The sequence below is a fragment of the Canis aureus genome, chromosome 26 (assembly GCF_053574225.1).
Source record: "Canis aureus isolate CA01 chromosome 26, VMU_Caureus_v.1.0, whole genome shotgun sequence".
Classification (NCBI taxonomy): domain Eukaryota; kingdom Metazoa; phylum Chordata; class Mammalia; order Carnivora; family Canidae; genus Canis; species Canis aureus.
The window spans coordinates 30,859,014-30,871,391 of NC_135636.1; the positions used below are offsets into that span (position 1 = coordinate 30,859,014).

General features: G+C 49.8%; 2 protein-coding genes across 9 annotated transcripts in view; one reads left to right on the plus strand and one right to left on the minus strand.

Moving 5' to 3' along the window:
- LOC144298922 (uncharacterized) overlaps nt 1-10,909 on the minus strand; it is an 87,760-nt gene extending 76,851 nt beyond the window's left edge. Inside the window, exons 1-4 of the mRNA XM_077874108.1 lie at nt 10,804-10,909; nt 10,424-10,584; nt 9,145-10,314; nt 7,543-7,653 (exon numbers count right to left, since the gene is read on the minus strand). Coding sequence (XP_077730234.1) covers nt 9,304-10,314; nt 10,424-10,584; nt 10,804-10,909 — 1,278 coding nt within the window. The 3' untranslated portion in view covers nt 7,543-7,653; nt 9,145-9,303. The remainder of the gene's footprint in view (nt 1-7,542; nt 7,654-9,144; nt 10,315-10,423; nt 10,585-10,803) is intronic.
- Nucleotides 1-12,378, plus strand: part of TGIF2 (TGFB induced factor homeobox 2) — a 23,087-nt gene continuing 10,709 nt past the window's right edge. Inside the window, exon 1 of one of the 8 annotated variants that reach the window (XM_077873027.1) lies at nt 1-231. The gene's annotated coding sequence lies outside the window, so the exon portion shown is untranslated. Of the gene's footprint in view, nt 232-9,368; nt 9,516-9,564; nt 9,913-10,053; nt 10,200-10,606; nt 10,764-10,891; nt 11,122-12,378 lie in introns of those variants that run through there. The other 7 variants (XM_077873026.1, XM_077873025.1, XM_077873023.1 and 4 more) reach the window with 7 other exon arrangements.

Sequence of the window (12,378 nt, forward strand, 5' to 3'; positions counted from 1 at the left end):
AGACAGAAAAGTAATGCCTTCAAAATCTGACGAAACTTCTAGATATATAACCAAATTGAAAACAGGGCCTTAAAAAAAAAAAGAAAAAAGAAAACAGGGCCTAGAACAGATATTTGTACACCACATTCACAGCAGCAGTATTCACCAACAACCAAAAGGTGGAAAGAACCCAAGCATCTACTGATGGATGAATGGATAAACAAAATGTGGTCTATCCATACTACATAAGAGGTAAGATAAGAGGTAATCCACCCCCCCCCCCAAAGAACCAGGAAGCTTTTCAAATGCAAAGAGAAAGGTCTCTAAGATATGCTGTTAACTGAAAAAGGCAAAGTGAAGAACAGTGCGTGAAGTATCATTCACCTACTGACCTCCTTCAAAGGTTTTCTTTCAGTGTCAAAACCAGAATAAAGGGCATCCCTGGGTGGCTCAGTGGTTTGGCGCCTGCCTTCGGCCCAGGGCGTGATCCTGGAGTCCCAGATCGAGTCCCACATCGGGCTCCCTGCGTGGAGCCTGCTTCTCCCTCTGCCTGTGTCTCTGCCTCTCTCTGTCTCTGTATCTCTCATGAATAAATAAATGAAATCTTAAAAAAAAAAAAAAAAAACACACAAGATAAAGTGCAAGAAATTTCATTTTCCAAAAGGCCAGAGGGGACAAATTATACCCAGATCTTCTGAAGGGATAAGGCTGTATCTTTGCCAAAACATTCATCCTAAAGTTGAAGGCAGATCTATGTTTTGTATGACCTGACACTTACATAATTTGAGGGGACCTTCCCTAAGAAAAATAATGTAAAATATACAAAAATTTGAACAATGTGAATATTGCTTTTAAAATGAGAAAAAAGATTATAGCAAATTACAAAGTTTTTAAAAACTAACAAATATCACAAGCATCACAAAATCCAGAAAAATAACATTTTTTTTAACTGCCTAAAACATCTCTGTGAGTCTTTTTTTCCTACTTTTGGGGCCATATTCTCTGATGGCCCTTCATATGAGAAAGGTTTTATAATATCTTTTTATATAGAGAAAATAAAGATGACTAAGTCTTTCTTTTAACATGTACATTTATAACTATAAATGTTGCATTATCCAGTATACTCCTGGCAGAAGAAATCTTTCACTTTTTTTTTTTTTGAAATCTTTCACTTTTAATAAGTGTTGGTAAGAACTGAGTCTTTTGCTTCTATTTTTACAGTCTTTATGATTGGAAGAATTTTCCGTAGACCAGTTTCTGACTCCAGGTGTTTCAAATTTTGTTTATCATCCTTATGCACTTCTAGTGCAGATGCTGTAGGACACCTGTCTATGGTGATACTACTCTGTTCTTGCAGCCTTTCCTATACCAAAGTGTATCCATACCACTAGTGTAAGTGACTGCAAACCAAACAAAGAGATAAAAACTAAACTAAGTATAATCTAACCCAACCTTTAGCCAGATCCAAAAAATGTCCAGGACCAACACGAGGTCACCTAACAGGAAAACAGTGAGGAGAGAAGTCATAGTGGAATAAGACAGTGGTCTTAACTGATTACAATAAAAATGTCCTAATTTTACATTTTATAGAAATATATGACCCCTTCCAGGGGCCTTGGAAGAGACAAGAGTGAGGGTCCTTTTTTTTTTTTTTTTTTAAACAAATCTTATTTATTTATTTATTTATGATAGTCACACAGAGAGAGAGAGAGAGGCAGAGACACAGGCAGAGGGAGAAGCAGGCTCCATGCACCGGGAGCCCGACGTGGGATTCGATCCCGGGTCTCCAGGATCGCGCCCTGGGCCAAAGGCAGGCGCCAAACCGCTGCGCCACCCAGGGTTCCCAAGAGTGAGGGTCCTTAAAACACAAGTCATTAGCTTCACGTCGGAGGATCTGTCTCCATTACAGAAATTCAAAGGTTTTCCTTCTCTGGCCGAAATTTGTCTTTTCAACCTCCAAAGTAGTAGTCTTGGGGATGCCTAGGTGGCTCAGTGGTAGAGCGTCTGTCTTTGGCTCAGGGCGTGATCCCAAGGTCCCAGGATTGAGTCCCGCATCGGGCTCCCTGCATGGAGCCTGCTTCTCCCTCTGCCTCTGTCTCTGCCTCTCTCTCTGTGTCTCTCATGAATAAGTAAATAAAACCTTTAAAAAAAAGATATTCCCTCCTTGAGACATACCATGAACACAGTATAAGAACTTACCGCCTTGAAGAAAAAAAAAAAAAAGAACTTACCGCCTTGGAAAAAGTGACATCACACATCCAAGAAGACAGGAAAGATGATAAGAAATGGTGTGCCATTCAGAAAAAAAGTTATTGGGATTCTTAGCGTCATAGTAGAAACCAAAATCAAGTCCAGATGTAATAAAGGGTTAAATGTTAAAAAGTAGGCCTTGAAGGAACAAAGTCAAAAAGTGGAGGTGAATATCCGTTGATTGCTTGTACTCTTTCCTAGCCCAACAGCAATGGACAACATCACAGAGACTGACATTTGACCAAGTAAAAAGTTTAAACATAAACAAACAAAACAGGAGCCTGGCTGGCTCAGTTGGAAGAGCATGGGACTCTTGATCTCATGGTCGTGAGTTTGAGCTTCATATGGGGCATAGGGTTTACTTTTTTAAAAAAATGCTCAATGTCACTGGGCATCAGGGAAACATAAATCAAAACCATGATGAGATACCACCTCATACCAGTCAGAATGGCTAAAATTAACGAGACAGGAAACAACAAATGTTGGCGAGGATGCAGAGAAAGGGTAACCCTCTTGCACTGCTGGTAGGTACGCAAGCTGGTATAGCCACTCTGGAAAATAGTATGGAGGTTTTTCAAGAAGTTAAAAACAGAGCTACCCTATGACCCAGCAATTATACTACCAGGTATTTACCCCAAAGATACAAATGTAGTGAAACAACGAGACACCTGCCCCCAATGTTCACAGCAATGTCCACAATAGCCAAATCATGGAAAAAGCCCAGCTGTCCATTGACAGATGAATGGATAAAGAAGATGTGGTATACATATACAATGGAATATTACTCAGCCATCAAAAAACACAAAATCTTACCATTTGCAAAGACATGGATGGAATTAGAGGGTATTATATAAATGAAACAAGCCAATCAGAGAAAGACGATGCTCATATGACTTCATTCATATGTGGAATTTAAGAAACAAAACAGAGGAGCATAGGGGAGAGAGGGGAAGATAAAATAAGATCAAATCACAGAGGAAGACAAACCATAAGGGATTCTTAACTCTAGGGAACAAGCTGAGGGTTGCTGGAGGGGAGGTGGGTAGGGGGCTAGGGTAACTGGGTGATGGCCATTAAGGAAGATACGTGATGTAATGAGCACTGGGTATTATATAAGACTGATGAATCACTGATCTCTATTTCTGAAATTAATAATATACTATATGTTAGCTAATTGGATTTAAATAAAATAAAATTTTAAAAATAAATAAATAAAATAAAAAATAAACAAAACCAACCTAGCTTAGAAAAATGTAAGGCAGACAATAACCTTGGGGAAAAACCTACCTGCAACAAACATAATAAACAAGGGTTAAGCATCCTACTGAAAAGAGTTTGCAAGTCAAAAAGAAGCTCAAGACTTCAAAAGAGGGGCATCTGGGACACCTGGGTGGCTCAGTGGTTGAGTGTCTGCCTTTGGCTCAGGGCATGATCCCCGGGGATAGGGACTGAGTCCCACATCGGCTCCCTGCATGGAGCCTGCTTCTCCTTCTGCCTACGTCTCTGCCTCTCTCTCTGTGTCTCATGAATAAATAAATATAGTCTTTTAAAAAGGGGGGGTGGGGCACCTGAGTAGCTCAGTGATTGAGCAACTGCCTTTGGCTCAGGTCATGATCCCAGGGTCCTGGGATCTAGTCCCACATCAGGCTCCCCACAGGGAGTCTGCTTCTCCCTCTGCCTGTGATTCTGCCTCTCCCTAAGTCTCTCATGAATGAATGAATGAATGAATGGTTTTAAAAAAGACTTCAAAAGATGTGCAGATAATTCACAGGTGGCAAAAGTACAATAATTACAAAATGTTAAGATATTCAATCTCACTAATAATAAAAAATGCAGATTAAAAGAACCAAAGGCTATTCCTCAGCCATCAAAGAAAAAAAGGTTCACACCAAATTGCTAACACCTCCTGTGGCTCAGGACTTGGCTGAGCGAGGACTCAAACACTACAAACACTGTCATGGAGAGTGCTTCAGGTTTATGCCCTAAAAATATCCATTCTTACTCTTTGTCCCAGTAATTCCACTTCAGAGAATCTATTTCAGGAAATTCTCAAAACTGCAAAGATATTTATGTAGAAAATGTAAGTTGCAGCCCTGTCGAAATGGGGTGGTAGGGAATGTAAATAAGAGAGAGGAGAGAAAACACCTCTCAGGATGTGTGTATGTATTTGCATGCATTTATGTGAAAGTGGAAAAAGGTGAGAAAGGATACATACCTGTTAGTCCTGCTAGTGCTGGAAGGTGGGAATGAGGGGGGCATTATTCACTTTGTCTCTATATGCCTCTGCATTGATTAACTTGCCCTAATTAACAGTGTATTTATTGCTTTTGGAATTATAAAACATACCCCAGGAGGGGCGCCTGGGTGGAACAGTGTGTTAAGTGTCCAACCCCTGGTTTTGGCTCAGGTCATGATCTCCAGGTTGTGAGATCAATCCCTACATCAATCCCCTCATGGGGTTCTGCACTCAGCTGGGAGTCTGCCTAAGATTCTCTCTCCTGAGGCACCTGGGTGGTTCAGTTGGTTAAGTGCTTCTGGCTGGGCAGCCCCGGTGGCGCAGCAGTTTGGCGCCGCCTGCAGCCGGAGGTGTGATCCTGGAGACCCAGGATCGAGTCCCACATCGGGCTCCCTGCATGGAGCCTGCTTCTCCCTCTGCCTGTGTCTCTGCCTCTCTCTCTGTGTGTCTATGAATAAATAAATAAAATCTTTAAAAAAAAAAAAAGTGCTTCTGGCTTAGGTCATGATCCCAGGGTCCTGGGATCAAGCCTCACATTGGGCTCCCTGCTCAGTAGAAAGTCTGCTTCCACTTCTCCTTCTCCCTTGTAATGCCCTCCTCCACCACCACCATTTGTGCTCTCTCTCTAGCTCTGCTTTCAAATAAATAAATCTTATAAAGGGGGGGGAATTCTCTCTCCCTCTACCCCCCCCCCACCTCCACATACTAGCTCGCTCTCTCAAATTAACTGATTTTTTAAAAAATACCATACTCAAAAAAAATAAAAAATAAAAAAATACCATACTCCAGGAGAAGAAAATATCCACTATAAAAAAGACAAAACTATGCCAAATGGATCTGATCCCCATCTATCCTATCACACTGACCCTAATTTAAAAAAAAAAAGAAGAAGAAGAAGAAAAATACAGTCACTAAGTCTCTCAGGCCCCACAATAGCCAACACTGACTAACTTCTATGGCCATGATTGGAGGTGCCATACCCAGTGCCTCGCAAGTAGAAGAGGAGACTACCAGAAAACCAAAAGAAATCTTAATTCTCAAATTAATACTTGCTACTTAATCTTTGTCTAGAAGCCTGAGGGCATCAAGAGAAGAGACTGTGGTAACCCTACGTGCAGGTCACTGCCGCATCTCTGCCACACCAATAGCCCTGAGTTAAAATGCTACAATTTGGGCCCATGTGAAATATCCCTTTGATGCAAACTGCAAAGGAAGAAAATCAGATAATGAAGTATAGCTAGAACAAAGATTAGCCTGGCTAGTTAAGAAAGTCTTACAGATATATACAACTTCCAGATAATACTCCACAGCGCTTAAACAAGAAAAGATAAAAATTTAAAAAGCTGTGGGCAAACAAGCATTTATATCTATATCTCTACACACAGCACACATAGATACATACACATGTATACATATACATACATATTTTTAAAATCATTTAAGCCAGGGTGTCTGGGTGGTTCAGCCAGTTAAGCATCTACTTTCCGCACAGGTCTTAGTCCCAGGGTCCTGGGAGCAAGCCTCACATCGAGCTCCCCATTCAGTGGGGAGTCTGCTCCTCCTTCTCCCTCTGCCTCTGCCCCGCTTGTGTGTGATCTCTCTCTTTTTAAAAATATTTTTAAAAATATTTAAGTCTATATGGTAGAATGCCAAAGAAGGAAGAGAACTTTAGAATTATTGTGTCCAACCCTCCCACTTCTCAGAAGAAGAAGAAACTGGAACGCAGATTGTCAAATGCCACACAGTCACTAGAGACAAACCTAAGACACTCTGATAACAATATCTGCTCTTCTAGATGCACTGAACGTAATTCATAAAGGGTTTTCATAGCCATTATTTTCTTTGACCTTCACCAAAGCCAGATGTTTCCACAGATGAGAAAATGAAGGCTCAAAGGGTTTGGATGATTTGCCTACATTACCTGGCTAGTAGCTCCAAATCCCAGATCCCATACCCCTTCCCCTCAGCCACCAGCTGGCACTGTTGCCCAAACCCTTCCTGACAGCCCAGGCAGTGGGTTCTCCAGTTTCAAGCACACAGACTGTCAAGCATTAAGCATTCAAAAATAAGAGTGAATACCTCACATGGAGAAAGCTAAGCATATCGTGGATGATCAACAAAATACGACAAATCTTTTAAAAAGGAAGATGTTGATAAGCCGAAATCCACATTATATGAGAATGCTGGACCTCATGTAGGACAGCCACAAATTACCTAGACCTCAGAGACAGGTCTCCATCAGTTTGGCCTCAATTACCCAGGGCTGCCCCACCTGATCACCCTACCTCCAATCACTTCCTATCTCTTTCCTTAGCGGGTCTCAGGAATCCGCAAGGCTCCCTACAGCCCGCAATGCCAAATCCAAACTCCATGCCCTGGCCCTCAAGGTCCTATCAGCTGACTGTTTCCTGAATTACTCACTGACCCTGGCCTTTTCTGGACTCTTCCTTTCCACCCCACAGAACCCCATTTCCTTTATGCTTTGGCGCCTCGTGGCTCCAGGTGAAAACTGGTCCCTTACCCCACTTCCATCAACTCCAGGTAAAAAGGGCAGAGGCTTTTTTTTTTCTTTCAATGAAAGTGGACTTACACAACATCCGCTTGAACCTATGTGACAACCAAGTTGACTAGAAACAGGCACAATGAACAGGCAGCTCCACTGGCAGAGGCCTCTAGTTTGGGTTTTCCAATACAGAAGCAGGAGTTATCCAGGCTCTTTTCTAGCCTGAGGAGTCTTGAGTTCCTGGGGCTCTTCCTAAAATGGCCCATTGGAGGCAACCACACGAGCCTAGGGGCTGACACACCTACCTGTCCTTCCCATCCGGACCCCACCCCCAGATCTGTCCCTGGAGTCAGGACTCCAGCTTCATTATCAGGGACCCAGTTTTCCATATGTGAAAAGGGGAGAAAGGGGTAGCAAACCTGAAGAGAGAAATGACGTAAGATAACTTCCCAACTACAAAGGTTCTCCCATAAAAGTAACCAAGGAAAACCAAAACCCCTTCTTGCCGGGACACTGCAAACTGTCGTAACACAAACACCTTAGCCATTCCCTAGGTTAATGTGCACAGACCTACCCCATTACAGCATCCTGCTTGCTGTACGGAGGTCCCAGAGTTCCTGTAAGAAGTCAGCTCCTGGTGAGGGAGCATATAGTTGTCTGCAGTCTTCCACCGGAATGAACAGTGCTGCAAAGAACAATCTTGTATAAGCATTTATCATTGTTCTGTGATTATTTCTAATGATAGATTCCTGGAAGTGGACTTACTGACGGAGAGGATGCACACATTTTAAATTCTGATACTTATGAACTGAAAAACTTTTATGTGGTAATCTCATACTTGACTGGTACTTATGCTTTACCTGGGGCATCCGTTTACAAAGTGCAATCCTGACACACTAACAGCCTCCTTTACATCCCAGCCTTTCCCCTCCCCCCACCCCAGGAAGTCTGGGGAGGGGCTCCTGAAGCTGCTTTGTTATCCAGCTCCCAGGTGGCCCAACTGCGGAGGAAGGAGCTGCAGCCTTCTATTTGCCCCCAGGGCACCTGACCTAGCCCAAGCCTTGGGAAGCCCTGACCCAGGGAACTAGCGGAGTTTGCAGGGAGGTGTCTGGGCTCTAGCCCAGGTCCCCAGTGGCTTCCCCTATTGGTGTCTCACACATTCTCTCCCCCAAACGGGCAGAGTCCAGCTCTCATGCCCTGGACCACAATACCTACCACTGAGTGTTGAGGACAGAGTCGTACCTCCAGGCTCACCTGGATGCACTATTTCCCCTTCCAGCCCCCCACCCCAAAGTCCCTGCCCCACACATGTCTTTGAGCCTGGTGATCAGGGCCCAGCAGTTCTACCTTTACCTAAGATTCCCCAAGCCTTCCTTCTCTCAGAAGACAGAGCACCACCTCCCCCAAGAAATCGTTTGGGGCCGCCACACTGGGCCTCAGTCACCCTATCTGTGAAATGGTGGGCGTTGGGCAGTGACACTGATATTTTGGGTTCTGCTGTGAGGAGGGTAGTGTGGCCAACTAGGTTCTAAGTGGTTGCAGGGAAGTCTGGCGCCCAGGTGCACCTTGGCGGTCATTTAATCAGCTTTCTGATGGGTCTGTTCGGAAAAAAACTCAATTTTTATTTTCAGATTTCTCCACTGCTCAAGTGCATTTAGGACCGACAGCCGTTTCAAGGCCGCTCAAGGGTCCTAGATATCTGGGACCAGATGAGGAACCTGAGGCCCAGGAAAGGCCTTGCCCTGTTTTAGGCTGTGTGCTGCTCCGCTCTGGGGAACAACAAAGACTGGTGGGAAAGCTGAGGCGGGCTGGTCAACAGGGACTTCACACTGTGGTACAGAGCAGAGAGCAGGCAAGAGAGTGTTGGCAGGGCTGGCGAAGACCAAAGGAAACATCCTGGGAGCTGGGTGCGGTGAGCAGAGGAAAAAAAAACAAAACAAACGCCAGCGAGGGGCGCTGGGCCCTTCTAGTCAGGAGGTCTGCCCCGGTGAGGGGAGGGCTGGGCTCCACGATCCTGGTGTGACAAGAATCAAGTCTAGGGCCTCCGGAGCTCATGGTCAACCGGGAGCGGGTGTGTAACGGCACCGACCCTGGGCCCACGGGCCGGGTGGGATGTACACACCAAGGGCCCTTCTCCGCGTAGCTGGGGCTGACCGCTCCTCCAGCGCTGTTTTACCTCAGGCCGCCTCCTGTGTTCTACACGCAGGAGTGCGGGCTTCGGGCTTCTGTCCGAGCAGCCTTCTACCCGACTCTAGCGGCCGTTGAGGGCAGAGGAGTCGTCGCCGTCAGAGCCCGGTCCTCAGCAGCTCGGGCGAATCCCCGGGCTGACCGGGCCTCAGTTTCCTCTTGGTGCGAAGGGAACCATCGCACCGCCGGCGGGAGATGGGGCGCGGGGAGCGGCCCCACAAACGTCAGTTTCTGCGGGACATCTCCCCTCCGGAACGGCCCCCGCCGCCGGCGCGGGGCACACAGTAGGCGCTCCGGAAACGCTCTCGGAGAGCAGCAACGGGCCACTTCCTGCCCCCGAGCGGATTCTCCCGAGCCGAGGTTCCCACCGCTCCTCTTCGGAGGCCATGTGGCATTCCTGAGGGTGGGGGTGGGCGCAGGAAGAAGGTGCCCGCCCGGCCCCGCCCCCTCCGGGCGCGGGGGGCGGGACGAAGCCCCCGGCCGCCGTCGGCCCGCCCCGCGGGGGGTGGGCGTAGCTCGCCGCGCTCCGCACAAAGTTTGTTTTCTCCCTCCGGACGGGTGGGGGAGGGCGAGGAAGGCGCCGGGGGGAGGAGAGGGGATCTGACGTCAGGCCGCGAGGTGCTTTCCAGCCGCGAGCTGTCAGGCCGAGTGTCAGGCCCGGCAGGTACGCGGCGCGCTCCCCCGGCGCCCCCCGCCCCCTGCCAGGACGCCCGGGGCCGAGCCAGGGACCGCGTGGACGGAAAGGCCGCCCGGAGAAGTCAGTGCGGGCCGCGGGAGGCGGACAGAGGCGGGTGGGGGGCGCGCGGACAACTTGGAAAGTTTCTCTTTCTCGGCCAGGCGGGGGAGGGGGCGTCGTCCTGGCGCGTGCGGCTGTGGGTGTGTGAGCTCGGGTGTTTGTGAGCGGCGGCGGCTGGGGGCGGGCGGGGGCCGGTGGGGGCACTGTCCCACGGCCCCCCCCGGCGGGAGCTCCCTCGGGGCCCTCCTGGGGGGCCCGGCTCCCTACGATCCCGGCCCTCGAGAGGGCCGCCCCAGCCCCGGGCCGGGGTGAGCGCGCGGGGGGCGGGTTTGTTTGGTTTAAAAAGTGCACGTTGCTAACCGCCGGCAGCCTCTGCCCCCCCCGCGGCGGCCGAGCCGAGGAGGGGGCCGCCAAGAGTGACAGCTGCGGGCGGGGGCAGAGGGAAGGGCCCGGGGCTGGGGGGCTGGGGAGCCCGCGCGAGTTCCCCTTTCCTTTGGAACAAAGGAAAGTCTGTCTCGGAGGCATCTGTCACTCCCAGGCGGGCCGAGGAAGGGGGCGCGTGGGGCCGGCGACCCGAAGAAAGTTTGTGCGCGCCGGGACCCTCGCGCAGGCCGAGCGTGAGCCGAGCCTCCCGCGGGGGAAGCGCGCAGCCTCGGGGGCAGGGGGCGGCCAACATGGAGTCTGGGCGCAGTGCTGGGGGGGGCGGTGCGGAGGTGGGAGCCCAGCCCCCTCCCCTCCCCCTCCGGGCCGAGTTCGGAGCACAAAGCCGAGCGCGCAGGCTCGGCCAGCCCCGCGCCCCGAAGAGTCAGCCAGCGCGGAGCGGCGGGGGAAGGGGGTGGGAACCAAACTTTTTCCTGCCCCGGGACGGACACGTGAGTTTTCTTTCTTCCAGGGCCCCCGCCCCGCCCGCACTGAGGGCCGGCGGGGTGGCGGGGGCGCCGAGCCGGGCGCCGGGTGGGGGGCTGAGGGGTGCAGGCGCCCCGAGCGCAGGCCGATTCCCCGCCGCCCCGGGAGCCATGTGCTCCGACTAGGTCTGGGCCGCGGGGGAGGCTGCGCGCTTTGTGTGAGCTGCTGGGAATGCGGCGTGAGTGCGCGGCCCGGGGGAGTGTCGGGATGAGCTGGGGGAGTTGTCAGAAAGTTCGTGCGGGAGCGGCTGCAGGTCGGCGTCGAGGAGAGTGTAGGAGGGTGCACCGGGTGCCCTGTCGTGAGGGTGCTGCCAGGCCAGTTGGGGTAAGAATTGATCGCTGGTGTGATGACGTTTGGAGTTTCCCCAGTCTGAGATCGTGGGTGGGCGGGCCGGTCCGAGTTTGTGGGTAGGCCCAGGTCCAGAAACTGGGCTAGTTTCGTGGGTACCAGTTGTTCGTGCTCGATGTGGGATCTGTAACTGTATGTGTGCTGTATTTGTCAGTGAAAAGCATGGTGATTCCAGGAGCTAAGCGGTGGGGTTGGTGCCTGTTACCTGAACACTGTTACAGAGTTGCTTGGTGGTGAGGGCGTTTGTGTGTCTGCCTGTCTGGGTCTGTCCATCTCTCTGTGAGTAGGGGGTATGTATGTGGGAAACCTACCGGATTGTAAGTGCGGGACCCCATGGCAAAGAGTGGTCTGTTGTAGGCTGAGGAGTCCTCTCCATGGGCCACCCCTGGAACCCTGCAGACTGGGACTTGGCTGGCAGCCAGGGTGGAATTTATACAGATAACCCTGAGTAAACTGCTCATAGGCTGCCAGGGCCGCATCCCTGAGCCCAGATCCAACTGCCCTAGCCAGCTAAACCCCAGAAACCTGACCTCAGAAAGCAGCCTGTTGTTGGTGTTCTTTGAGGAGTGGCACCTCTAACCAATGTCTGTCTCACCTCCAGGTGGCCTGGCTGGGAGGGGTAGACCCTTCCCTCGAAAGCCTGGCCTAGCCAGCCCAGATATCTGGGCTCAGGCCCAAGTCGAGGAAACAAAACCTGGGAGATGCCAGAGTCTTTTGGCCCAGCCTACTGGGTAGCTGTTAAAAGGCTGAGGAGGGAGGAGCCTTCAGATTCTGGCATTAGCTTGCCCTGGAACTTTTGGTTTTAAAATGTAAATCTCTTTTGCATGTGTGAACCAGAAGTTTTGTCAGGGGGGTGAGCAACTGAGTTGGGCTGTCTAGGAAAACCCCTTCCTTCGTTTGACAGGTCAAGAGAGGGCTCAAGCCTAGAGAGGAGAGCACAGTTGCCAAGGTCACACAGCCAAGATGGGAGAACCAGAGTCCAGCCTTGCTTATTTGTCTGGATTTTTGAGGAATTGATTCATGGACCAGACCAGGGGCTAGATGACAAAAGAGAATGTCTGAGACAACCAATAGGGATGAATGCAGTACAGTAGATGCAGTAAATGTTACTCAGATTGCTGTGGGACCATGGTGATTAATAGATTTTCCAGACTGGGCTGGCAAGATGGTATAGAGAGTTTCAAGGGAGTTGGTTGGTGGTGGTGGCAAACCTTGGTCCAAACCTGTTTCCAT